The sequence below is a fragment of the Haplochromis burtoni genome, unplaced genomic scaffold (assembly GCF_018398535.1).
Source record: "Haplochromis burtoni strain Fernald_Lab_line unplaced genomic scaffold, NCSU_Asbu1 Contig_86, whole genome shotgun sequence".
In the NCBI taxonomy this organism is placed as follows: domain Eukaryota; kingdom Metazoa; phylum Chordata; class Actinopteri; order Cichliformes; family Cichlidae; genus Haplochromis; species Haplochromis burtoni.
The window spans coordinates 1,051,067-1,079,065 of NW_024582447.1; the positions used below are offsets into that span (position 1 = coordinate 1,051,067).

Consider the following 27,999-nt stretch of genomic DNA (forward strand, 5'->3'; position numbering starts at 1 on the left):
TTATTCACATGGACCTTTATTAAGGTAATGTCAATAAACAAATACATAGAGTATTTATAGTAAAACTGTACATACATATCACATTGCAAAAGGTACAACTTATATCACAAGTTCCAAGCAAAGTCATACTTGATGGTATTTTTAACCACAGAAGAAGAAGAATGATAATTTTAAAATTATATAAATATATACCAAACTGAGACTGTGACACTTGGTAATTTCATGTTCTCTTTGCTGTTGTAAACTTGTCATTTATCGAAATTTGTTTCCTAAACAAAAAGACAAACAAGTATGCATTGATGTATTTCACTGACATGTTTGATTTAAAAATGTTTGATTTTGTGGCCATTTTTAATACAACTTTTAACTGCTCCCAATGATAAAAACCGTCTGCGCTGTCTCACATTGTTGCATGAAGAAAAGCTTTCATTTGTCTAACATTATTAACTGTTATTAAACAGAGCAACTTTGAACTGGTGTGGCTTTAAATGAAGAAGTAGCTCTCTGAAGTGTCTCCACTTTGTGCCATTTCCCTCAGCTCTTTGTTTATTGAATCCTGGAGCGAGCCGAAAGAGAATTCTAATACTGGGCTGCTGTCTGTGCTCGGAGACGCTTGTGACATCTCCAGAAGAACGTCAGATGGCTCTGCATCGACTAACTGCTCCCCATCGCTAAGGCTTAGTCTATATGCGCCTTCTGCCTCTGCGGCGGCTGTTTCCTTGGCAACAGTTTCTAGGGCAACCTCCTCAGTGGGCGTGTCCTGCTCAGGTGCATGGTCCCCTGCTTTGGAGGCCTTGAGCGAGACCAGTTTCTCGATTTCCTTGAACAGCTCCTCGTTGTTCTCCTTCCACTGACGGTACTTTGAAGGTGTCAGATCGGAGTCGCCCAGGATCTTGTTGATCTGCTGCAACTCCGCTTCTTTGGCCTGTGGAGAAAAAGCATTTCCAGTCAGCGACCATGCAGATGAATTTTAATATCACCCTCTGACCATTTGAACACAAAAACCTTTCTGAGCAAGACAGTTTCTTGATATAGTTTCATTCATGCCTCATTTCATAAAACTTGCACAAACACTTTACTTAACTGAGGAGTCTCTGTATGTGCATATATGCAATGTTCTTTTCCTATATTTAGATTTCTGCAGTGAATATTTGCATAGCCAACGCATAAGTGGCCAACACTGCTATGTCTCAGTTACCTTGTGGTTATGTGGACAGTTTTACATGAAGTGCCAGCCACAATAGAAATAAATAGAATGATGGGACTTTTTTCCCCTCCTGGATTCCCACTCTTTAATTTAAAAACTGAAACAACAGCAGGAGATGAACATGAGATGTGTAGTTACATTTCCAGGAAAGTGCACGTCAGGTTATGGCGTAGGGTTTCAGAGAGGTTTGCAGTTACAATCCACCTACGGCACAGACTTACTAGAAGTATAAATCACCTGTGATACTGAGCAGAACAGTATTGAATTTGAAGGTGTTTGGATGAGACTTTCTCATTTCACAATATGTGAGGCGTTTAAGGAATATCTGTCATATATACACCATCCGTCACCGCCGAGTGAATTTCAAGCTGTGGGAAACAGTGCGTTGCAGTTTTAAATAGGAGTGGTTTTACCCATGTCTTCCATGTTCCCTACGGCCAAAGCGAGTTACTAATAAAAGCTGAATTTTTAATTTTGTTATATAGCTCCTGCCAGAGCAACTTTCGATAATTAAGATGCTTGGTTAATTCACCAGCTGAGCCATTTGTCATGCACTCAGTGATAAATGTACCTGCTACTGTCACGGCTGCAGCAGCAGTCGTGTGGTGTTTTGAGAAAGGACCCAGAATGTGGGCACTGGCTGTGATGCGAAGGAGCTTTATTTTGGAAGGTGAAAACAACAAAAGCGAGAACAGAACTAAAGATAAACCTAAACTGGGAAAACTAGAAACAAACAAAACCCGAAACCATAACTCACGGAATGACACGCAGGGAAAAACACCGAGATTCCCCAAATAACACAGACAGAGCGACAATGAACACAGGTGAAACCACACTATATAAACACACAAGGGGAGGACACAGCTGAACCTAGACATGAGAGACACAGACCTTCAAAGTAAAACAGGAAATTTACAAACTGTTTTACAAACACAAACTCAGGAACACGAACAGAGCACTAGGGGAGGACATGGATAGATATAACAAAACACTAAACACAAGAACCAAAACTCTAAGCATTAACAAAGACACATCAAGAAATCAAAGATCAATAATACAAAACAGAAAACACTGGGTCACTGACCCAGGACCATCGCAGCTTTGTGTATCAGTTGCTGGAGTTAATGCTGAATCGCATGGGTTTCCATGCAGACACAAGGAAAGGTAAGACTGGATAAGACCTTTCCTCACCTTTAGAGTGCTTTGCAGAGCTCGGAGCGTGAGTGCCTTTTCATTGATGACGGGATTTTTGTTGCGCCGAATGAATGACTTCCTGAAGTGGTCGTGCGTGAACGGCTGCTCGTGGCCGATCAGAGAAACTCCCCCTTCCTTTAGATTGTTTAGCATCATGCCCATCTCATCTACCTGACCAGGTTCTAACAGAAGGGAGGAAACACACAGGATAAAAACACAGTCACACAGTTGTTGTGAACCATCTATCCAAAACAGGATTAAAGGTAAGTAAACAACACAATTAATCTTATTTACTCTCTCAGAGAATATTAAAACTTAATGAGTCTTAAAATATTAACACTCATTACGCTGTGATTAAAGACATTTTTTATTACTGAGAGAACAAGAGAGAGGCAGTGTGACATAACAAATACCTGTTCCTTTGCTGCCCTCTGTTGTAGGTCTAGGTAATGGCGCCCTGTTCTTACCCTTGGGGAGAGGTAGGGTGCTGGACTGTACCTTCTGAGAAAGATAATCAAGACAAATATGAAATGAATGTAATCTGGATGTGTATGTGCATGCTTTAATGATTATTTGTGCAATATATAACTCTCTTACCGAGCTAACCTTGTTTTTCCTGCGGGTTGAAGGAGATGATTCGCTCTCTGATTCAGTTTCACTGTAACACTCTGTTTATAAATGAATACAGCTGTCAATGTAATGCCATTACCTAAAATGTGAAGCATCAGGACTGCCATTTGTAAATGGGCAAAGCTACAGTAATTAACAATAATGCTCTGTGTTACTAGATAATTATGAGACTACAATTTGCTCTTATTTTTTATGGCGAAAATATCATTATATCTACCATTTATTTGCTCAAGCAGGACACATCACGATGCATTATTGCTAATGCCGTAGGAAATATATGGGAAAACATGAATTGTATTGTGCACATACAATTAAGTGATTTAGAGTAAAAATTTAAAAGCATAAGAGAAATGTTTCCACACCTTCCTCATTATCTGGGCCTTTGTTGAACTTCTTGTGCTTCTGTATGGCTGTAATCAGACAGTTGATCCATCTGATGAAAAAAAAGGGGATAAGCTATGTCACCAATATTCATACACATTTACCTAAACACTTTATTATTAACTGCACCGGTCCGTCGTGGTGAAGAGGGAGCTGAGTGTAAAAGCGAAGCTCTCAATTTACCGGTCGATCTACGTCCCTACCCTCACCTATGGCCACGAGCTGTGGGTAGTGACCGAAAGAACGAAATCGCGGATACAAGCGGCAGAAATGAGATTCCTCCGAAGGGTGGCTGGCCTCTCCCTTAGAGATAGGGTGAGAAGTTCGGCCATCCGGGAGGGGCTCAGAGTAGAGCAGCTGCTGCTCCACATCGAAAGGAGCCAGCTGAGGTGGTTCGGGCATGTCCCACCGGGAGGAGGCCCCGGGGCAGACCCAGGACACGCTGGAGAGATTATATCTCTTGGCTGGCCTGGGAACGCCTTGGTGTTCCCCCGGATAAGCTGGAGGAGGTGGCTGGGGAGAGGGAGGTCTGGGCCTCTTCGCTTAGGCTGCTGCCCCCGCGACCCGGCCCCGGATAAAGCGGATGAAGATGGATGGATGGATGGACTTTATTATTAAGTACTGTACTGGTCTGTGTCCAGGTTCACAGCACTCACAACTGGCCTCCAACAGTCACCTGATCTCAATTCAATAAAGCACCTTTGGGATGTAAAAGGTAAAAGGGAGTCCAGCTTGATACTTGCAGCATCTATCTAATAAAGTGTCTAGTGAGAGTATGTTGAGGATAACATCTTTAAACAATGCATAACAGTCTCACTAGAGAAACCTGAAAAAAGCAACCAGCAGGGGGCAGTGAACACCACCACCTGTTACAACTTTACCACCTCTAACATAGACTGTTAGCAAAAGGAATGAATAACTGCATTGTGTTCGAGCTAGTGCCCGACACAACCAGCCGATTGTGACATTGTTATATCATTATACAGTATGAACTTACTTGCTCATGTCATTGACATTGTCCGCAGCGAAAATAAAGTTCTGAAATTTCGGGTGGCACATTTGGAATACGCTGGTAGGGAGAAAACAGAAAGAAGGAGCGGGGGTGTCACAAAAATGAAGACCTAAATATGCAGAACATGTGCATACATAATATAATTGCTGTTTTAAACCATGGCTTTCCATTATGGCACCATTATGTGACTCATCACTGGGTTCACTCTTACTATTTTCTCTTGTGCTCTCCGGCGCTTTCTATGCCATAGCTGGATATATTGAGAAACCCCTCTGCCTTCTCCTCCTGAAATACAATTGAAGAAAATTAGACATACTGACAATTAGATAAATGCAAAATATTTTGATAGTTAATAATGCATGTGGCACTAACTCAGATAGATCATGTGCTTTAGGTATTATATGAACTAACAGCGATGATGACCTTTTTCTTGATTTTTTGCTCACCTGTTGACTCTTGTACCAGTAAATGTGAGGCCCGTTGAGCACGAACCAGAACCGTTGCCACTTCTGTGCAATGAAGACACTGCTCTCCTTTCTTTTCTTCCAGAGCCAACCATCGCAGTCGGGGTGACTCAAGTCACGGCAGGACACACGACGCCGGCTCATAGCCGTCGTCTTTCCTGAAAGACAAATAAGGAAGAGAAGGGAGATAATGATCATGATAAGTGAACTAAATTTTTGGGTATTTCTTGGGGTTTTTTGGACTTTTGCGATGTCTCCAGTATTAGATCCTTTTAAAACCATTCCAGGAAATATAAAAGCACAGAAAATTTACGATTTAATATTTAAGTCGAAGCAGTTTTTATTTGGGGGGAATTCGACTTGGTCTTTCTTTGCAATTCCAAGCACTGAATTCATGTTATTCTTTACTGCTACATTATTGCCACAGCAACTGAACCCTCCTAATCTCTGTATCACACAGCTGAGTTGTCTTAGTATCATCCATAAAGCTTCCAACAAACTCACATCGCTTCTCACATTTGAAACTGTGTTACACTGTGTTACACAGTTCACTAACTGCTTAACCCGTACATACTGTTCCCATTAGGTTTTCCAGTAACCTTTGCAGGACAAGTTTCAGGCACTCTACAGGTTTTCAGTGGAATAAATCATCCTCAGTCAGGATTTTTTTGTTAAAGAATCATTATATTTTACCTCTTGTTTCTGTTTAGGCATGTATTTCTTGGCTATTTATCTCTTCTTTCCTTTGCAATGCTTTATTTTCATTGTTTTTCTTTAGTCTTAGCTGTGTTTTGGACATGCTTATCATTCTGTGACCATTTCATGTGGCACAAAATGGCAACAACAGTTGCCTCGAGCCACTTTATATTGTGAGCTTAAGAAACTATAATAATAATAGAGAGAAAAACACAGTAATTAGATGGCCCTTTGTGAGCAGTGGAAAGGAAAAACTCCTTTTTAACAGGCAGAAACCTGGCACAACCAGTCCATCTGCCACGCCTGGTGAGGGAGATTTGCTTTGCTCCTGGTCTTACAGACACTCTTCTATAAGCCACAGCTTACAGAGGCGTTATCAGTTCGGGGCTGATTTTGTCATTACAAAAACACTTCAGTGTTTTGTTTATTTTATTGTCCTGTGATAAAGAAAATCGTACCTTTAGTGGAGGTCTTCTTACCATCCTTGTTCCCCTGAAAAGATAATCAGACAGCGATCACTCAGTGTTTAAAAGCTTACTTTAATTAAATCACCATTAATTGCCTGGATTGTAACAAAAACAATTGTTAGTGAATGTTCTCAATTTCCCCTCACCGTGTGTCCCACCATATCAGGGCAGGAACTGATGCTAGCTCTGTCCTGTTTGGTTCTTACAGGCGAGGGCGAGCGGTCTCTCAGGCGATTTAGTGAGAGCCTTGAACCTGTCAAGCTCTCTGACCCTGCTGGGAAACAGAATGAAGTTTCTAAATAAACCCACATCTTTGCACCTCAGTTACATTGTGGTTTCTGTGCAGAAGGTCAAATGATAGTGAAACTATTACAGTGTGGCATGCCGCGATAATACACTTTGTGTGTTGTAATCAACAGTTTAAAATCCTTCTGAAAAGAAAAACACAAAGTAACTAAAATATAATCAGTTATAAGAAAAGGTAAAATCTTGCAAATTTGTCTTACCTGGTGCCAAAAGCGCCCCCTGTCGGCTTTGATATGAAGTGAGGCTCAGATTTTCCTCAAGCTCCTTGACTGAGGATATTTCAGATTCTTCCTGTCCCATGGGCTGCTGTTGCACCTCTGGCCCCTGAACAGCTCGTCTGTAACAAAATATATAGAAATATCAGTCAAAACACTTGGGTTCCACTGATGCAGCATCTGGTATTATAAAATTAAAAGTCCAAATGAAAAGAAACATTGAGCAAAGAATGAGCAGCGAGGAAATTACATAAACATGTTGCAAAAATACAGATTTTTATCTTACTTTATATTCACAGTTACCACATGTGGCTGATATAAAGTGAAACCTCTAGCTGGAAAACACTAACAGCACATTACAAAACTACAAGTCCTTAAAAAGAGTAATTTAAAGAGATAAAATATGACTTTATTTGCCAGTTTCTCCCTTTTTTCTTAAAATGTAGCTGTTGTATATTAGAATGTGTCAGAATTATTTACAACCACAAGGCACCATCACCGCCCACTCCATCCATTTGCTAGAGTCCGCCTGCTCTTCATCAGCTCTCGCTGTCCCTGTTTGCCTCTTCATCACTCTTTTCCTCCCGTCTACTAATTTTTCCCTGCATTTTTTAAATCTTTCTCCTCATCTCTTCTTTTTAACTCATTTCCAGTCAGTCGTGTGTTGCGAGCGCACAGTGGAATTTGTGGCATTTGCAGTGTGACCTCATGGGAAACCTGCCGGGTGCTGGCAGATGAACAAGGTCAAAAGGGTTTCAGGGATGTTCAGCTCTACTGAGTAAATGCTGCGTAACCAGATCAGTATTCAACTTCTCATGCATGTATGCAAACAAAGTGATTGACAATTTTTTTAAAAAAGCAAAAAAGAATATTTAAATTCAGAAAATATTAGACAATTGGCAAAAAAATTTTTTTTTTTTTAAATCAGTTTTAGATGTCTGTCTACAATTTTGCATATTTTATTCAATTTTGCATTGTTTGCATTCTTGTTTATTTCTTTTTTAAATCTTTCATTCTTATTCTCAGGCATTTAGGCGATGTAATGATACCTTTCTTAAAGCATTCTCACTTGTTGGGTTGCTAAATATGGCCAAACTATTTGTGGATTGTGCCTCGGGTGTATGCACAAAACCTTTTCTTTCCATAGACAAAAATCGAGATGTTAATGTTTAAACCATGTTTTCATGTACATCGTGTCAAAAGTTTGGATTCTTTATCCTTTTGGGGCCCAGTTGCGGGACATTACATTTGACTTTAATAAAGTGTTTTAAACTTTGTTGAGCAGTGGTGACTTTATTGTGTTATTGGGTTAAGGTTTTACAATGTGGTGACTCAGAAAGGTCAAACGTTGTTAAGCTGAATAAAACACAATGAAAGCAGGAAAAAACAAAATCGCAATGTTTTTGGTGAGAAAATAATGCGACTAAAAAACAAAACGCAACAAAAACAATGCTGAAGGAAAAAGAGCCACTCGTCTGGGAGCCATTGTTATGCTGCTGACTAATGTTACAGCAATTCTTCTTCTAAGCGATTCCTTTTTAATGTTTACTGAGGGGGCAAATGCACGTGTTCTAAATTGGGGGGTAGAAAGGTTTATATTTCAGATGGGATTCCATGCATCCCCTCGGAAATCTACATCTACCGGTATTATTCTAACTTTAAATGGAGCTTGGATTTCTTCTTGATGTTTATTTTAGAGACAAACCCAGGTGCTGCTGTATGGTTTAGAATATTAAACACAAGTAGCAGTTGTTAAGTTCCATCTTATTGAAGGACAAGCAAATGAATGCCCTCAACTGAAAGACAAGGACCTGACAGATGCTGCCACTCTCTTGAGTAATGAATGCCGTGGACCGTCTTGATCGTCCTTTTCTTCTTCCTCCTCTGACTTCTCCTCCTTGTCCTCTTCTTTCTGAAAACACAACAGCGTGTGAGTGTGCAGGTTGAACTGTCTGCATTTAGGGGTCGGTGGAGGGTTAAGAAGCTGGATGTCACGGTAGACTCTAATTGCAACCTTCTCCTAGGCTCTGCCATCTGTGTGCTCTGTGGCTTAGCAGACAAGACGGCAACGCAAACAAACACACACACACACACACAGACACCGCGTGCACACAATTCTACACACACAGCCGGCGAAGTTCTTGGAAGAAAAGCAGGGCATCTTCTGAGGACAATATGGAGTTTATACACTGAGCTGATTCACATCTTTTAAATGTTTTTCTCACCCTATGCCGCCAGCTAGATCTGAGATTAGCACGGTGATGGTCACGAGGGGTGTGTGAAATGCTCACAGTGCGTGCGTGCGTGCGTGCGTGCGCGTTTGTATCAGATGCAGTGTGTAATTCAGGGTGTTGTTCAAAGACAAACAACAGTTGGCATGGTGACTACTGAGAGTGCGCAAGTGTTTATGGAAATAGATCCCAAATGAGGTTAAACGGAAATCAAAGAGGGGATTCTCATAAAAGAATCCCCCTGATATAAAACAATCAGGTTTCTAAGAGAAGATTTGACGCTCAACTCTCACCCCTGGATGTAATTATCCTAAAATGAACACAGACAGCAGATGCTTGAAAGCAGAATATTGCTGCCTTTGAGGTTTCGTCTATTTAGCTTCACAAATGATTAAAAATATGAGCATGACAGAGAGGAGAAAAATGTAATTCATTAAAAATGTTCTAGTCACCGTGAGGGCATAAAATGTGTCGTATTAAATGCTGGCATCCAGTCATTATAGATAACCTTTCTAAGCTTCTGAGAAGATTTGCTACAAAAATAGAGATTTCCCCCATGATATATCTATAGTGTATCTGCCATCAATTTCACAGCTTTAATTTTGAGACTACGTGAGGAGAATTAAATCATGACATTTTGTGGGGTTGAGCAAACAAATGGCAGGGTCAGACACATTCTCCCTGCTGGAAATACTCTTGTGTCATTTAGGTGAAGTTAGAGCCTGGGTAGAGCGTACAGCTGGCAGGACACGGTGACACTCACTGGCTGTGCATTCACAGGACAATTACCTTCTCTTTTCTCGCAGAGGCTCAATCAGACCTCACACAGACTTTGTACCAGAGAGCTTGCAGGGTAAAGACCATTAAAAATATTAGATCCAACTGAGCTGGACATTTGTGTTCTCACATACAGCTCCCGCAGATGTCTAGAGACGTTCAGGGCCACTGTGTGAGTGTGAAAGTAGCTTGAGACGCCATTGTTATAGATTCTGAAGTGTTATTCACAGGCCTTAGCATAATTTTCCTGTGAAGTCTGTTTTCCAAATTATGTGGAAAGTACAAGTATTGTATAATATATAAAAAGGTAAATACATTGGGGCTTTTTTTTAATTCACTGACTATTTTGAAGAAAGTTTGTACAGTTTGTGGAGTGAAGAAGTGAGTGGAGGAGGATTTTAATGAGCCCGGACCTGTGTAGAGATGAGCGGGGCTGAGTTGTTGCGTTGCACTGATCCAGGGATCTTCTTCAAGACGAGAGTCACCCCACTGGGATTCTCACGCAGCTTCTTCACAAGGTTAACTCTGCTCCAGCCCACCTGAGGCAGCAACACCGATGGTTATTTCACCGTGAAGGTTATTGTATAAGACACTCAGACTTTGCAGGAGGAGAACTGTCTCAGACTAACAGGACCACACACACACACACACACACACACACACACACACACATATTTATAGTGCAGAGCATTAGGCCCTTAAGTGCTGTATGTACGGTATCACTCACCACTATTTGATCATTGACTTGGATCACTTCATCTCCAGCCAAGACCTTCACGTAGGCATCAGTAGAGGGCTGCAGAAACAGAGAAAATCAACACAATCAACACATCTATATTTGGGTTTAAACAAACCAGATATAGATTTCAGCAATTACACGATTTGTTTTTCACAGACAGCGGCATAAATTTGTAATTGGCACTTAAAGTAGTTTGTTTTATTATGTTTTCTTGTTGTGTGATTTTATTCAGCCTTTGTGAGTCGGGAATAGGGAGAGTTCTGTTCTTTGTTTGGATGTTAGATTAGATACAGTATAGTATTATATTATATTCTATACTATATTATTATAGTATATATATTATACAGGTGCAGCGACACATTGTGCATTTCTATTAATACTTGTACTTTTATTACATATTCCCCTATCCCCCTCCCACTTATATATGTATACTTATATATACATGTACACCACATATAACATAATAACTTTAAAAAACACATATAAAAATGAAGAAATAAACTGATAAATGCCGAACCCATCTAATTTATATATATGTATATATACATATATATACATATATATACATAATATTATAATGCAAAAGTCTTAAGTTTTACAATTCTTCAACACAACCTGAACTCTTGTAATTTCTTTAAGCAGTCTTCTTAAAGGACATTCAAAGCTCATCTTTAGATGTTTGCATGTTTTAGTTAACTTTTCACCAATTATTTTGTGAACTTAAAAAAATAAAAATTAATAATAAAATAATTAAAATAAAATAATAATAAAGAGGTGCTATCTTTACTTTTAGTACTTGTTTATTATGTAAAAAAATCGCTGATGAAACTTTGACGGACCTGTTTATTGAGACTATTGAGAGTCAACTTCTTTCAAAAGTTTTAGTTTTTATTAGAATATCTGTACTAACTCAGACTAAACTGTGCCTCCATGCAATAAAAGGCTAAAACGAATATCGAAATTAGTAAAAACTCAACAAAAACTAAACATTTTCAAGCAATAAAAACTGAACTGAAACAAGCAATGCAACTCTGGAAACTAAGTCAAAGTGGAATAATAAAAACTAATTAGAAACTACAAAACCATTATAGCTCTGATACACAATCACAGTTGACCTGTTCACCTTATCTCCTTCTCCATAAATTTCTAACTTGCATTTATCACTCCATAAAACCGTTGATACTGATGTTCAGTCCAACTCTTGTGTATTGTGGTTTACTGTAACGTTGAAAGACCTTCAGAAAACCAGGAGAACCATTGATCAAAACCACTTAATTAGTCTGGCTCCTTTGGAAGCTATCTATAAAGTACATCATCTATGTTTATCCTGTAATATGTGTTCAAGTAACCAGACAGAAGTTGTGTTTATGGTTTCCTACCCTGCTACATTTAATTCAATATGATGTTATCAGTTTGTGAGGAATATTTCAACAAATTTCCATAAAATAATGTTTAAGGGTCAAGCAACTAGACAGAAATCTCAATATATGGACACTCCAATAAATTAAATGCATACAGCATCATATCTGTGCAAAAATCAAGCATTGCTGACTATGACTGAATAAAACTATAAATACTGTATGTGACTGCATTCATAATATAGCAAATTTGACACTGAATTCGACATCAGACAGTCTGCTGATATTGTGAAGGTCGATATTGTGATTATAAGCCAAGGCCCTGTCTGTGCAAGGCAGTGCATGGATCCTTCCCACATTCATGGAGTTTATCTGTATTTGTGGACAGTGGCCATATCTCTTATTAGCCGTCAGCCACAGCAATGTTACAAGTAGCAGGGGAGCCTTTGAGGTTGACATCATGGAAAAACATCTTCATCTTTCTGCCCCTCTCCTCCTCATCCTTTCACAAGCCCTTCTTATTTTCACTCATAAACACTCCCTCATACATTTTATAAGCTCCCGATACAAGGGATCTTTGGCTTTCTCAGAAATTCGTTCATCTGCGGCGCATCCATTAGATGATTTCATTTTTCTCAGAGAAGCTTTTATCCACATCAAAAGCCAAATGGTTACAAAGTAAAGCTAATGAAGTCCACTTTTGTAATGTAATGCACCACATGTACCAGATCTCCCTGTTGTTGCCTCCAGTTTCCCGCTCAGCTACAGCCGGTGTTTAACTGAATATCTGACACACATAGGAAAATCCTGTGAGTCACAATGTGTTATAAACTTGTTTACATCCAGTCTTACTTATGGTTGGAACAAGCAGCCTTGTAGAGATTTAAAAATAAACAGTATTTGCAGCACGAGGACTGATATTGGTGTCAGTTTCGGCGACAGCGAAGCAAGGAAAGATAAGCCAGCAGCTAAAAATAATACCTCACGCAAAGTACTTCCAAGGGGATTTCTGCCTGGTAGAGAACTAATGTTTCCACAAGAAATCGATGAAAATCTTAATTTTATACTTTAACTGTGCAGATGAGAGGATAGCCCGATTTAGCAGATTCTGCATGTGACTTTAAAAAGGAAAAAGAGGATGGTGTAGTTTTATGAAATCAGATAAAAGTTTCTTTTTTAGAAGAATCAAAAACAAGAAACCAAATGATGCTCGTGTTTTATTTTTGCTTTTCACAATTGGAAATATACTTCCAGTTCCTTCTAGATAAGAAACTCAGACAGACTTGTGCTATTCTGTCCTAAGCAGAACAAAACCTTCTGATAGAAGAAGTGTAAATGAGTATGAAAGTGTCAGCTCCTGCAAAAATATCTGGCAGAGCTCAGCATAACATGACGCTATCATAACAATCCTTTTAAAGCAATAAATCCCATCTGCTATATTTTCCTGCACTTCTAGCCAATCAGTGAGTACACATATACATGAGTACATGTTAACAGAGCTGGTTAAGAAATATAGAGGCACTGTAAAGAATCTGCACGGGGCTCTTGTAAAGAGACAAACTGTTGACAGGTTGGTTTGAAGTTCACGATAAGTGGCTTGCTTACGAGCACTTGTGAGGCAGCGATGGTTAACAGTGTGTGGTTTGATGGCTGAGTCAACAAGGAGGAAAGAAAAATAAAGGCGAGAGTCTGACCTCAGCGGCAGTTCCAGTCACGTAGTGGTTACTGGAGTTGGTGGATGTTATCTCGATGCCCTGAAAGAAAGCAAAAAAAAAGGAAAAATGTTACGTACTTTTCCGAGTGATAAATTTATGAACTTTGCCACACAGAATGTTAATTTTGCACATCGCTGAATCAGAATGATTCACCGTAATGGACAGATAAATTTACTGCGTCTTCTTGCCGTCATTATCAGATTATGTACATAAAGATATTGGTGTCAGCCTCCACCTGTCATCTTGCTCTGACTGATCATTTTAATATGATGGGCGTAGGGAGAGAAAAGCCCTGATCACATAATAAATACTTATCACGACAGAAACTGTGGAAACATGAATGGAGTTGATCCATTTTTGACTAAAAAGCTCAAAAGTGATTTAATAATTAAAAGGCACATTGGTGCTCACATAGTCCTCTTCTACTCAGTTTGAGCTTTATTACTGCAAACCTCATTCACCCATTCACGTACACATTCATAAAAGTGCTTTTTTTTTTTAAAGCATGTGCACTTTGAACCTAACACTCACACACTCACATGGATGCATATGGGAAAATTCTTGGTTCGGTATCTTGCAGACTGGAAGAGCAAGGAATCAAACCACCAACCTTCTGATTAGTAGACGACCTCCTGAGTCACAACCACCAATAAATCAAATTATTACATTTATAGATACATTTAATAATTAAACGCACTGTAGTTTGGAGTAAATACGCTCCAAGTGTGGATGAGAGCAATGAATAAAGCATAATGAAAGAGAGAATTGCAAAACGCAGCAGTAATTATCTGCCTTTATAATCAATGAAAGCTGCAAACAGCTTCATTGTTCAATAAATGTTTTCAGTGCTTAGAAATAAATAGTCCATTTTAATAATATGCTTAGAAAAAGGCATATTTAGTTTCTTTCTAAAGTCCAAAAAATATAAATCTACTTATAATGAACACTAGGAGCCAGATTGAGTCACTTTCTCTTAGTCATGTACTGCAAACAATCCCCACCTGAAATGCTTTTGCACATCTTCTTTTATCTTCACTTCATAACTCATGACTCGCTCTCACCTTATCTCCTTTGTTACTGACAGAAATGTGAATTTGAGAATTTATTTTTTTGTGTGCTTTGGACTCGTGTGCACGTCATGACTTGAGCGGGTATACGTCATACTGGCTACACTGAAAGTGCATAAATCATCATCCTTCCTGTCCCTCACTTCCCTTGGTTTCTCTTTTTAGTTCTCGTTACTCTTTAATCTGTCGACAGGCAGAAAGCACTATTGCTGACGTGCTCCAATCAATTTCCCTCCGTCGAGGACAATCAGTTTTTGACGCTCGCTGTTAAGCACAAATCACAAAAGGGAAGGAAATTGGTTAAACGCATTTCTCTGTAGGGATTAAAATGAAACTAAAGGGACACAAGATTACGTAAATCACAAACAAAGATGAGAGCTGTAATTTTACTACTTGATGTTCTGACTTGGAGGAAAAAAGAGAAGAAGCGGCACAAAAAGTACACAACTGAGATAAGGGTTCTCGTGAATCTAATAGGAACAGGTACAAGGAGAACCTTGAGTTAGATGGAAGAAGTGGTGATGATGATGGAAACCACCGGGCAATGATGAAGACAGGAAATGAATACTGAAAATAAAACAGCGAGAAAAAAGTAGGACAAAAAAGGGAAGTGAAGAAACAGAGAGATGAGATTTGAAAAGTAGGAGACATGGATGATTAGGAAAGTGGACCAGAGGAAAAACTTTAGTGAGTGAGGTTTAAATTCAAAAATGAGTATAAATAACTGGATTTAATGCACTAATTCTAAAGTTACCTTACTCCTTTTTAAACATGTACACAGATGTTTTCCTTTGTCTGCCATTAGAAACAATACGTCCTCTCAGGAGTTCTAAATTCAATGAAGGCAAAAATTCTACAGTTATAAAGCGAAAGATGTCTTTACCAGCTGATCACCGGGTGCCACGGGTATCAGTTCGACACTCTCTAGCTGAGCGGTGTGATTGAGGAGCGCTTCGGGGCAGCAGTTCAGGATCTCGTCACAAACCGCCACCAACTGACGGCACTGAGGAAAGAAACACGTGCCATTCAGAATATCTCATTTACTTCATAGTAAAACAAAGGACAGCAAAACAGGTTAAATTACTCCAAGGCACAATGAAACGGACGAACATTGAAATAAGTGAGAAACTTACGACAGAGATGATGTCCTTTTCTTTTTCGTAGCCAGTGCTGTTCTGTTGGATGAATTAAAAGAAATGATATGAGCAGAAGGCTGACCAAATGACACCCTGTAGCCTATGTACGACATGCTAATGTTATTGATTTGTGGAAATGGGACAGTTTGACTAAAAACCCATGTCCCATTTCCTCTTCACAGCATGAGTCAGGAAGTGAAAGGCCTCGGGTTTTTAGAGGACACAGAAGCATCCCTGGAGATCTTTAGTGTGTTTTTTCTGGCTTTCTACAATGAATGAATGTTTGCTCTTCACATACAGACGAGTCAGTTATCTTTGGATCAGATCTGCACAATATTCTTCTAGAGTCCACCTATTCTGTTGTGTCATCCAGTTTTAAGCTTTATTGAATTTTTTTCCTGTAATTTTATCCTTGGCCTTGATACCATGATGGCAAACAGGCCCAAAAGGCCCCACACTGTGCACTTAAATGGCACATTTTTACCACAGCAGTCTTTATGATGATTCTCATTCACCTATTCAGCCATACTTGGGGCTGCGATTGGTGGACAACCCACTGAACCACATGAGCCACAGTTGCCCCTATGCCCATGCTGATATTCAGCTCCCCTTTCCTATGCTAAACGAAATGAGTTCTTTCAATATAACTGAAACTTTAACAATTTAAAAGGTCCAGTACTCGTGGGTGCACAGGATTTTTATTATTATTATATTATAAAATTTGCAAATGGCAGACTTATAAAAAGAGATATTCCTCAACTCCAGCCTTTTATTTGATTCGCGTCAGCAGATACGTTTTGTGAGGAGGAAATTGAAAATCTCTGACGAATATCAAAGTGGCCTTGGCCTTGTTTGCGCTGTTTCATTTTTCAGATTTCTTGGCGTTATTACCCAGGAGTTCATATACTGTACTAAACAGTACACACTCTGCTAATACATTTCTATCCAGAGTGGGTAACACACTGATTTGTTGCTCATAACTGTCACGCAAGATGAACCCATCTTTTAAGACAAATGCTGTCGTTTACTGTACATGAAACATTGCAAACATTATAATGTTAATGTTACAAACGGATCATCTAAACACGCACACATGCACGCACAGACATACACACAGTTAGTATCACAGTTACTAGAATTCATGCGACAGATGTATGTTGGCTAATCTCTGGTTTCTGGGATGAGGGTGTTAATAACGCCTTCCTATGAGCTTTCCTGCGAGGTAGCTGAGTAGTCCCGGGAGCTAAAGAAACAAGCAGAAGCTTTGAACAATGGAGGACAAATGAGGGGTTAAAGGTGAATAGGGCATATGTTTGCACACCATATAATATTCACTGACTCGTCTAATGCCACACACTATTACTGCCCTAAGCTAATTTGCAATGGCCAGCGATGTAATGGGTTACATAAAGGATTGCAAGGGGAAACTAATCCCTGTGAAATGTAGCAAGGGATCAACAGTGAACACGGCTGGATTTCTGGGCTAATTAAAGGCTGCAACACAAGGCTGCAGGGAGAGGTACGACGTGATTACTGGCCAGTTCAACTGGTCCGCTTGTGCTTGTGTTCTTTGTATGCTGCTATTCCCCGTGGGGATTACTGCATGAGAGTGGCTGCAAACTGTTATATACACCAAAACAAACCTATAAAGATTCAGATATTCAGATCTTTATTTTGATCCCTACTACGGCAACATAGTCTTGTCATGGCACATTGCTTGTGAGTTAGGGTGCTAAATGTGTAATAAGTTTGTTAGTTGCTCAGGCTTAAATCACAAAATAAACCAAAGAAAACATGCATAAAGCAGAACATCAATGAGCGCCTTGTCCTAAAGCACAAAAGCTGCATCATGTGTAAGTAAGATGCGAACCAAAGCATTATGATTATCATATAAAGGCATGATCGAAGCATTAGGAAAAAATAGATGCAGCGCTAATTTAAGCCATTTGCAGAAGTTTTACATGTCCCTCAATACCACAAGAAAATTAAGATAATCGCAAGAGGCATCTACAGCCATGCTAGAAGGCTTGATACTTTCTGCAGGGACATTTCACAATAATCTGTATAGCATCATTATTAACAATTGGCTTCAAACAAACAAACACAGCTGAGTTTTTCAGATACTGCCTGATCGCTCCCTTCACACTGATGCCTTCAGTTTCGTAGTTATGCTCACAGAATATGTAATATTTACCAAAACACATCCTTATTACAAACACAAGGACTCACCACTGCATTAGTTATGATGTGGGTGGCTGGAGATTGTTCACTGTATCTCTCTAAGCTCCAATAGTTACCAGCTACGCTCCTCCAAACAGCTTTTTTATGTCCAGAAGTTTTAGATGGATTTGGGGAAAACAGCATTTTGTTTGCATCTTTTAAAATGGGATGCTCTGCACATAGACCTAAACTTAAACAAAGTTTTATCTACTGCTGAACTTAAAAGCATCATATGAAAGAATGTCCCCAAAGTTAGGTGTCATTTTATTCTTGAATGACTTTTATGTCCATGTTGTCCAACAAAACAACACAAAACAAAGACAAATCCTCTGAAAATCCTAGAGAACTGTTGCTCAAGAAATGCAAGAAAGTCTGCTCCTTGGAAGCAAAATATAAAGGCATTATGGATGGCTTAAGACTTTAATTTAACATATTTGAAGAACTTAGTTTGTACAAATCAGTGCTGTAAATAGCAACAGCAGCTGCGGTTCTAATTTGGTGCCACCTTTCACACACATTATCTGTTCTGCATAAGGTTCTTTCCTGTAAAAACTCTCACCATAGCTTTATAGAAATATGGTAAAAATAAAGCCAAACCAACGCCTCTACTTTCTGTTGTATTTAAAGTCACGCCACAGGTTATTTCCCTTCAGCAATGCAGTCTGTTCTGCATTCTTTTCTAGCTCTGCCAGAATAGGAAATGACACATCTCAGGTGGGCGACAGGTACAGTTGTGCCGTGAAACTCAGCTGGGCGTGGTGGGAAAACAAAGACCACAAACTAACATTTCTCACTGCTGGTATCACACTAAGAATCAATTACGGGCACCAAAACTGTATGCATGGGCGTGTTTGTGCATATAGAAACAATGAATCACCCCTTTCTAACATAAGTGAGCATTGAAATTACGAATAATTATTACAAATCTATAAAAAGAATATGCGAGCTTGTCTGTGGTAAAGACCTGACAAAGAAAGAAGCAGAGGAGAGGAAATGAGATAAGACGTAAGGGGTGGGAAACATTTAGTTTTCAACAGCATGTTGTACTGTCACTCTCGAGTTGAATCAATTTTAGATCGCCATCAACAAAAGCAGAACAAGATGCCCACAAAACTGAAACAATGAAATTGATGCAGGCCTATAAACTGTGACTTTGCCAACAAAACACAGCAATGGCACTCACCAAGTTTTGAGCAACAACAAGTTTATTCTGCAGCCAGATTCTCAAGCCTGACCTTTAACATTACTCCAACTATAATAGTTACAGATTAGCCACAGTGTAGACATCAATAAATGGTAGACAATCCCAGTTAGGAAGAGCAGCAAATTTTAAAAAAAGAGACACAAATCTTTCTTCAGCTCGGTTCTGCTGCAATACTGCGCTTATTGTTGTGCCAGCCTGTCTTAAAGATGCTGTTGTGCAGCCAGTGCTTAAAAAACCTAATCTTGATTCCTCTGTTCTTGCAAACTTCAGGCCTATTTCAAAGCTCCCCTTTATGTCCAAAATTTTGGAAAAGATTGTATTTATTCAGCTGCAATCTTTTCTATCTGGTCACAATGTTCTCGAGAGGTTTCAGTCTGGTTTTAAATAATAATAATAATAATAATGGATTGGATTTATATAGCGCTTTTCAAGGCACTCAAAGCTTTTCATAGCACTGAAACTGCACTTTTAAAAGTCCTTAACGATCTTTTACTAGACTCAGCTGTGCTTTTGGATTTGATACTGTTGACCACAGCATCTTGATCTTTCGGTTGGAGCAATGCGGCATCAAAGGCACTCCAGAGTCCTCTCTGATAGGACTTTCTCAGTGAAGATTGGAGATTTTACCACTTCCACAGCCTCCTGTACTTGTGGTGTTTAGCAGGGTTCTGTACTGGGGCCAATTCTATTCTCTATCTATATGTTGCCTCTGGGTCTTATTTTCAGGAAATATAATATTAGTTTTCACTCATATGCTGACGACACCCAGATCTATCTTCAGCTAAAGAGAAACAGTTCTCCCTCCCTAGAACCTTTATTTCAGTGTTTCGGCGAAGTTAAGGCCCGGATGGCCTCTAATTTCCTGAATTTCAACAAAAATAAATCCGAAGTGATTGTTTTTGGACCAAGTTGCAATTCTAGAACCTCACATTTTAATTTGCGCAGTTTAGAACCGTTTATCAAATCGCATGCAAAAAATTTGGCGGTTATATTTGACAATAAGTTCACCTTTGAGAAACAGATTAGTTTAGTTGTACAGCGGTCTTTCTTTAAACTGAGGCTTTTATCCAAGGTGAGATCTTTTTTGTCTTTTACAAACCTAGAACGGGCAATTCATGCTTTCATCCTATCACAACTGGACTATTGTAATTCTTTATATGTAGGCATTAGTCAGACTTGTCTTGCAAGGCTCCAGCTGGTTCAGAATGCCGCTGCTTGTCTTTTGACACGAATAAAGAGAAATGAACATATTTCCCCGGTGCTTGCCTCACTTCACTGGCTCCCTGTACGTTTCAGAATCAATTATAAAATCTTATTTGTGACTTATATTGCACTGAATGGATAGGCCCAGGGTATCTGTCAGCCTTATGTGCCCCCTAGAGCTCTTAGATCGGGTGATGTTTTGCTTTTGGCCACACCAAGGTCGAGGCTGGTTCTTAGAGATGATCGTGCATTTGCGGTCGTGGTGCCTAAATTGTGGAATGATTTGCCTCTCCGCATTAGACAGGCTCCTACCCTCAGCCTTTTTAAATCCTATCTTAAAACACATTTCTACTCACTGGCTTTTAATACTGCATGAGAGTTATTTACTTATTTATTTGTTATTAGCTGTTTGGCATTGATGTTAATTGATATTGCTATTTTATTGTGTGTTATTTTATTGTGTAATTTGTATGTTTGTACAGCACTTTGATCAACACCACTATTGTAATTATAAGTGTTATATAAATAAATACATAGAAATAAATAGGAATAGTGCTGAGCTGTCTTGTCTTGTGGATCATGGTGTGTGTGGCCCGATCAGGTGCTGGGCTAACTTTGGAACAACATCCTGTGCCTTAAAGCTGTTTGCTCCATAGTTGTCTAGGAAACAATGACACGCTTTTATGTGGGTGTAACATTCAGAAAAACAAGAATGGGCACAGCCATGCATGGGCACACACACAACAGGAGGCTAAAACCAACAACAAATGAGATGACAGGAATGTACAGTATGCTCAAACATGGACTGTTGATTGGAGGCTGTGTGCAACCTATTACAGATTCTTAAAATCTACCAAACTTTACATCAAAAGTCTACACAAGATCTCTTGAGACAGACCTCTGCTGCCTCAGCACGCATGTTTACATACTTGGACTACCCCTGTGTTAACCACCGACTCACAGACTTGCTATAAAAAGACTGGAAGACATAACTATGTTAGATCTCTTCCACTCCTGTTGCTCTTTTCCTTGTTTTGTTTTTTTTCCATACCTTTTTCAAATTCTGGTCTTTTTGGGATTTCTCTTCTGCTCTTGTTTTTTAACCCTAAAAATAACACAAGCTATAGTTTGACAGCTCTCATGCATGATGACTTTTTCATCCTCTTGCCAATTCATCCTGAGTCTAATTCCGGTGAGCAATAAGATCCCAATGCTAATTTTAAAGATGAAGTAGTTGTGTCCTACAATTGGTTTTATACAACAACAACAAACTTTATTTATATAGCACATTTAAAAACCAGTGGTGTACCAAAGTGCTTAATATTATATTATTATGTGTCTGCTTTAAAACACAAGATTAAAAAATAAAAAATAATTAAATAGATAAAAACAAAAGGGTGTACAATGCCTCTCGTCCTTTGACAGCTCAATAGGCTCCAGCCACCCTGGGCATAGTCCTTCAAGAGTTAAACATTAAAATCTCTTGAGTAACACCTTCACCTTGATGTTCTCATCTGAAAGGTACTATTAAAAGTCTGACTGTTGTTTTTCCAGAAGAAATGGAATTCCAGTTATACTCACGTACCGTTTTATAATGAATTTCCTCAGTTCATCGCCACCAATTTCCCTTCTCTGTCCCTCTCTCTTTGCTTGCTGCTTGGCTGCTTCAAAGCAAACTGAGCCTGTGCTACTGTGAAAATCAGACCTGACAACTTTAGTGCGGTATCTTCAATGACACCAGCTGACTACTGACCCCGAGCACCCTCGGGGTGAGAGAAAAGAAACACGCATACACTTAAATATACACAAGCACACAGGAAATAAGACTCCTTTTTTGATGCGAAGGATGTGGTTTGGCTTCTTTAAAAGCCCTTCTTTAGAAAAGACGTCATGCTAAAGGGTGGCCTCCTGACAGGACAGTAAATGCCACAGGGTGGGGTGTGTGACACCAGCTGAGCCTGAAGCAAAATCTTTGAAAATGCTAGTCTGTATGGATGCTTTTAGTGATGCTATGCTGCTAATGCGATTGCAGCAGTACAAGAACGTGTGCACACACGCTGGTCAAAACTGACCTTACAATTGATCTGCCAAGAGTTTTCTATCAAAACCGTTGATATCCAGCATTTATACAATAGATGTGGCTGATGTTTAAGAAGAGGAACCTGAAACAATAGTCATCCTGTTTTCTGGTTAACACATAAGCCCACTAATAATTTCCTCACATGCCTCTGACCTTACTTCACAGAATAGTCTCAGCAGCTCTGAGCAATTTTATATGAAATAACACCTAGCTTTAAAACACCTGATTATATTCAAAATTTAAAAACAGGAACAAACAAAAGCTCGCCGATAACAAATGGTGATCAACTGGACAATGAAAGAAAACAACAGGGGACGATGCTGATTCAGCTCATAGGATCAAAAAAAATCTCTTCAGAGTCAATAACTAAAATCAATCTTAAATCCATGCTTCCTTCCTTGCCTGCTGCTCACTGAAGCCCATTAGGGTAATGTCCTGTTTTCTGGACCCCAGAGATTGATTTTTAACTACACCAGCAGAAAATACACTTGCTTTTATATCTAAGTGTAGGTATTTTAAGCATTCAAGCAAAGAAAAAAAGAAAAAAAGGATCAACATGTGGAGAGTTATCCAGTTAAAGAGATGAGAACTCTACCTGTCGTGATGGGCAGGTGTCCAGGAGCTTTAAATAAACCTCTCTAAATACTCAGAGTTCTCTTTCAGCCACAGCTTCTCTCTACTGCTTACTGTCTTTGTATCTCTCGAATTATCTTCCATTCATGTTATCGCTGGAGCTCCATTTTCTTTTTCTCCTCTTCTCTTCTCAACTTCTGTCAGGCTATTTGTCTCTAATGTCACCACAGTGCCCAGCTAATAACTTCTCTCTGCTTGTTGCTCTTTGCAGCGCGTTTTTCAATCCACACTCCCTCAGGAGTCAAAAGTCATTTAGCAGCGGTGGTGCAATCCCTCTCTCAGTCTCCTCCCCTTTCTCTCCCATACCCTTTGCTTCCCACTCAGCTCTTCCCCCCCCTCCTTCCTTCCCTCCCACAGGCACAACAACATATCCAGGCCTGCCTTTCCTGCTACCTGCGAGCACATTTCACCCACATTTACATGTATCCTATTATAAATATTCTTTCTCCCCACCGCCATTTCTCTCAATAGCACCCTGCCGGGGTAAACACAGACCAAACCAAGCCGTTCATTTTGCCAGCCGTTTTAACCTAAGCGTCTTCAAGTTACAGCTGCCTCCAAATATGCCAGGAATGTAAAGATAAAAATTGCATTACTCGGGCTAAACTGAGGAACAGGGAGTGTGTTTGTGCTTCTGGCTTGCTCGTTTGGGCTTTTTGATTTGAAAAATAAATAAATAAATCGCACAACAGGTTGCAGTTCCCCTTTGGAGGTTTATAGTGTGCATGAGAGTGCTGCTGGAAACATTGTTCAATAGTGTTTGGTTCCTCTTAAAAGTATACACTTTGCGTGGACTCACGAGCACATGTGCTGTGAAGTACTTGTGTTCAATTCTCTGTATTGTAAGAGCAGACAGCTGATAAAAAATATATATTAGTATATATTATATATTAGTTTGTTTGGTTTCTTTTACTGCAATAATGCCATTCACAAGCTCATGCTGAGACTTTGATGCAGTTATTTAGAAAAAATGGGCCTACCTTGTGCACAATGTCTCCCAGCTCTTTGCAGTAACTGAATATGTTCTTGGTGGTGGTGTATGTATTGAGCTGGGAATATTGATATCTGAAAAGAAAACGATTGCAGTTTATATAGAAAAAACTCTGAAAACCAGAATATGCTTAAGAAACAGCAGGGGACCTTCCTGATTTACAATAACTTCAAAATTTAAAAATAAAAAGGTTAGCTTGCTTTCTGTTTACAGACCTGTTGAGCAAAGAGAAGAGGCCTTTGGCTGAGGCGATGAGTTCCACTACGAGCTGCAGAATTGTGGGAGTCAGCTTGGTAGTGCTCCGTCCGTCGTAGCTGTTGAGGCGCCAGCGGGCCTGGATGCCCATCTGTAGGCTGTGAGCAACAGCGCGGTGCTTCTCTATCACACCACGTAGGTTCTCACCGCCTATACCATAGGTCTGGACACGCACAAAAAAAACCCACAAATCCAACTAGTACAGTGCCCTTTTCACTCAAAAAACAATGTGTTACATTAATGATGTTGAATGTTTAATTCACAACACCCCTTCTTCGTTCCTACTGTCCCTTTACAGTTAACACAATATATCGCTTAAGATACATTTGATATAGTGTTCACAACATGTCCCTTTGACTCTGAACTGGATGGAACCTGCTGTGTGTAGCACATCGGCCCCCCGCTCTCTCGTCATTTCCTGTCGCTTCTATTCGGTGTATTTTTGAACAAAGCCAAAAAAATGCATCTAAAATCCTTAGAACACAATCCTCAGCATGTCATTTCAATATAGCTGTGGGGAGAGAGTTCAGAGAATTCATTATACAGACTTTTTTCTTGGTATTGTAGCATGAATGCTCAGCAAAGGCTGTGCGACCTGCACAAAATACAGCATTTCTTGTTGATGGAAAAATGTGTGTTGTTTCCTGTTTTGTTTTAAGATATGTGAAAAAGTGACCATGTAAGTTACTGTTGTCGAACATTTACTACCAGCATGACAATTGAATTGTTTATTACCCAATCAGACCTCTCAGGTCATCAGGTGCAGAACCAGAATTAGATACAAGTGTGGGTGCTTTCAGTTTCTGTGGTTTTTTTCTTTGGAACAAGCTGCATGTTCGTCTGACCTGAGGTCAATTACAACCGTATCTACATTCAAAGACAAACTTCAAACCTTTTATTCTCACAGGGTTACGCTTCATGACTCTGTGTATGTATATTTCATATGTAATCTTTTGTCAAGGTATTGATATTGTGTTATAGCACAGCTGTTATGAAAAAATGCATGTCTGTTTTAGGTATTTTAGCAATTGTCTGAGCGATTATAAAGAACCATAATGAGTAATTTAAAAATTCCATTAAACACCTGTTTTTCATAAACTGCCCACATGGATCTAATCCACCCAGAGCAATTTAAAAGAAGCACAGCATTTTATAAACAGTCTATCCTGAACCCTTAACTGCATAAATGATCAATCACAGCACAATGCAATACAAGTGAAAAGGGGAGAAAAGCAAATAGATTACACTGTAACAAAGAGTAATATCAATACATAATAATACAATCATATGCTTGTCATCACAGTTTGCTGGCCAGCAGCATGAGACGTGACTCTTTAAAATCACTGAAGGAGGAGCATGCAATTGTCGTGACCCACTCACCCATGGTCAAGAGGCTTGTTGGTACACAACCAGCCGGAACACTGGGCCTGTCAACAAGTGGCCATGAATTTTTCATGGCCTTTTCAACACTGTAGCTGGTAATTATCTAACCATGCGCGTGAACCTGTTTGGTCTACTCCATGTGAGTATCTGATGGGTGTTTTTATGAATGAGCGCAGTGTTAGCGCTTCGTGGAGCATTAAGTCCTGGAGGGAGGAGAGGAAGTGGGCACATGAAGCCACATGCACACTATAATGGAAGCTTGAAAAGCAAAGCTTTTACTTAAGTGTTGCACCCTCATTCGCACAGACTTTGGGTTTGAACTGTTCATGTTGTAACGACTAATCAGTATTAGTTATTTCGGCAGTTTAAGCAGCCTGAGTCTTAGGCTGATGTTTACAGGCTGTTACGCCACAAGAGCTGGAACCCGGCCTGGTACTGTCCTCCTCAATTAGTCCTAAGGCCATTCTGGAGTCCCCTCCACACACACACACAGACACACACACACACAAACACATACGCACACAGAATTTAAGTCTCCTAAAACTTGCTCTTAAAATTGGACAAGCAGGGTAAATAATTAAGCAGCAGAAAAAATGGGATAGAGAATCAAAGGGAATGCATAAGTGTTTTTTTTTTTAGTTGACTGCACGATTTCCCTAAAATTTGCATGCAAACTATTAAGCCCAAGCTTTTGTATTCTAAATCTGCTTTGCTTACAGCTGATGCATGACTAGTCCTTTGATCTTAGCTAGAAAACCAAAGTAAGTACTTTACTGTGATATGTTGGATTGTTGTAAAAGTGACAGAAAAGTCAAGTACTGGCTGTATGTTCTGGCTAGATTTGCAACCGATTGACCAACAGCTGCTCATTCCACTGTGCAAACAAAAATAAGGTGTAAAAACACAGCAGTGAGGCAAAATTATATCTCTGTGTTGCTGTATCAGAACATACGCACCACCAGAACATGATAGCATGATTACTGCACCGTTACAATCCGCAGCACAGCAAAAACATGACAAGAGATACTCAGAGATACACTCACCATCACTGTCTACATGTATTATAATATGTAATTCTCATTGCTCACTCACCAGAGAGCACAGTTTCTCCACAGCCTCCAGTATAAGCTCCTGGTGTCCAATCTTATGGACTCCCAATGCCTCCAGGTCCTGAGAAGTCAACTGGAGCAGGTCCACCCCTGATAGATGCCACTGTGCAACTGGATACTGATGCAGTGGGGTATCCAAACCTTGCCGAAGGGCACAAAAAACAACAGGCTTTAGCTGCACACATGGCAAAAGTATAACTGGAAAAGTCCACATACTCATAAAGTCCCGTGCATGTGCAGGCTTGAAAATGGTCTTCTTCTTCTTCTCTACCACATGTTGAGTAATTAAGTTTGAAAAAGTAAAGACTTGACTGTGAAACACGAGTAGTTTACTAATATCTGAACACTATAGTGGTACCAAAGTAATACCAGTATTATGTGTATTAACTGTGCTATTAACTGTGTATTAAATTAAGCTATGATTTATGATCAAAACCACATCAGTAAAAAGCGCAAGTCAAAAACATGATATTTAGAATTATCTCTAAAGCATGGAAATCATTGACACTTCTGTATATATATAACTACAATATATCAGTAATATGTAAGGATATTTTAATATGCTTTTAAATACTCAAATACTGCTTTTAAATTAACACTAAAATGAAAGTATTTACAGCAAAATGTACTTTTACTGTTCAAGCTGTATAATATATAGAGTGACTCCTTGTCAACAGTAATCCATAAAAAAGTAACATGTTTATAATTACAAAAAAGGAGCTTACCATAAATTCAGAATATTAAAGTTAATCAATTACCTCAAAGCTGTGCTCAGTTACTTTCCCCCACTACTTTAACACGCTTTAACATACCAACTGAGGAGGCCTGTTTATATGACGAGATCTAAATGTACATGACAAGCATTCATATAAACTATTGTTTATGAGGACACTATTTTAGTTGTTGACACTGATCAGAGCTACACTGTTTTGGCTTCTCCCTCTGCACGGGCCACTTCCTCATTCCACCTTCACCTTCCACCTCCAAGAGGATTTGTGTGGCGATTCTATTTCTAACATTACCGTGCGAGCCAAAGTACCTGTGAAGTGATCAAGGCGTTAGACAAGGAAAAGCAATATGTGTCTCACCTTGGAGCCACTTGCTCACTCTCTCCTCGCTCCACGACGTTATAGGCTCCATGCTCGGAGTCCTGTTGCAGTCGCTCGTTCAGTTCCCAGCGGTCCTGGCCGATTTCTACCTCTCTGGGTGGCTGGAAGAAGAAAAAGTAGATCCTGATTTGGAATCAGACGACGACGACGACGACTGGCACTCCTTCTCTCGGGTACAGGTAAGAGTCTCTCACCTGCTGTCAGCCAATAACACAGA

At 39.6% G+C, this 27,999-nt stretch overlaps 1 protein-coding gene across 2 annotated transcripts; it reads right to left on the reverse strand.

Moving 5' to 3' along the window:
- cnksr1 (connector enhancer of kinase suppressor of Ras 1) lies at positions 1-27,999 on the reverse strand. Of its 2 annotated transcripts, none has more exons than XM_005925668.3 (21): positions 27,762-27,999; positions 26,657-26,814; positions 24,142-24,344; positions 23,916-24,000; positions 15,593-15,634; positions 15,343-15,462; positions 13,372-13,431; positions 10,308-10,376; positions 9,994-10,119; positions 8,384-8,484; positions 6,558-6,694; positions 6,198-6,325; positions 6,043-6,076; positions 4,871-5,046; positions 4,636-4,709; positions 4,410-4,481; positions 3,394-3,464; positions 3,008-3,069; positions 2,815-2,902; positions 2,399-2,583; positions 1-925 (listed from the first exon to the last, which is right to left on the reverse strand). In XM_005925668.3, the coding sequence occupies exons 1-21, from the start codon at positions 27,811-27,813 to the stop codon at positions 485-487; spliced, it is 2,484 nt and encodes an 827-aa protein (XP_005925730.1). In that variant the 5' UTR covers positions 27,814-27,999; the 3' UTR covers positions 1-484. The 2 variants fall into 2 exon arrangements, with proteins under 2 accessions (XP_005925730.1, XP_005925729.1); XM_005925667.3 differs by having other exon boundaries at positions 2,999-3,069; positions 27,762-27,997.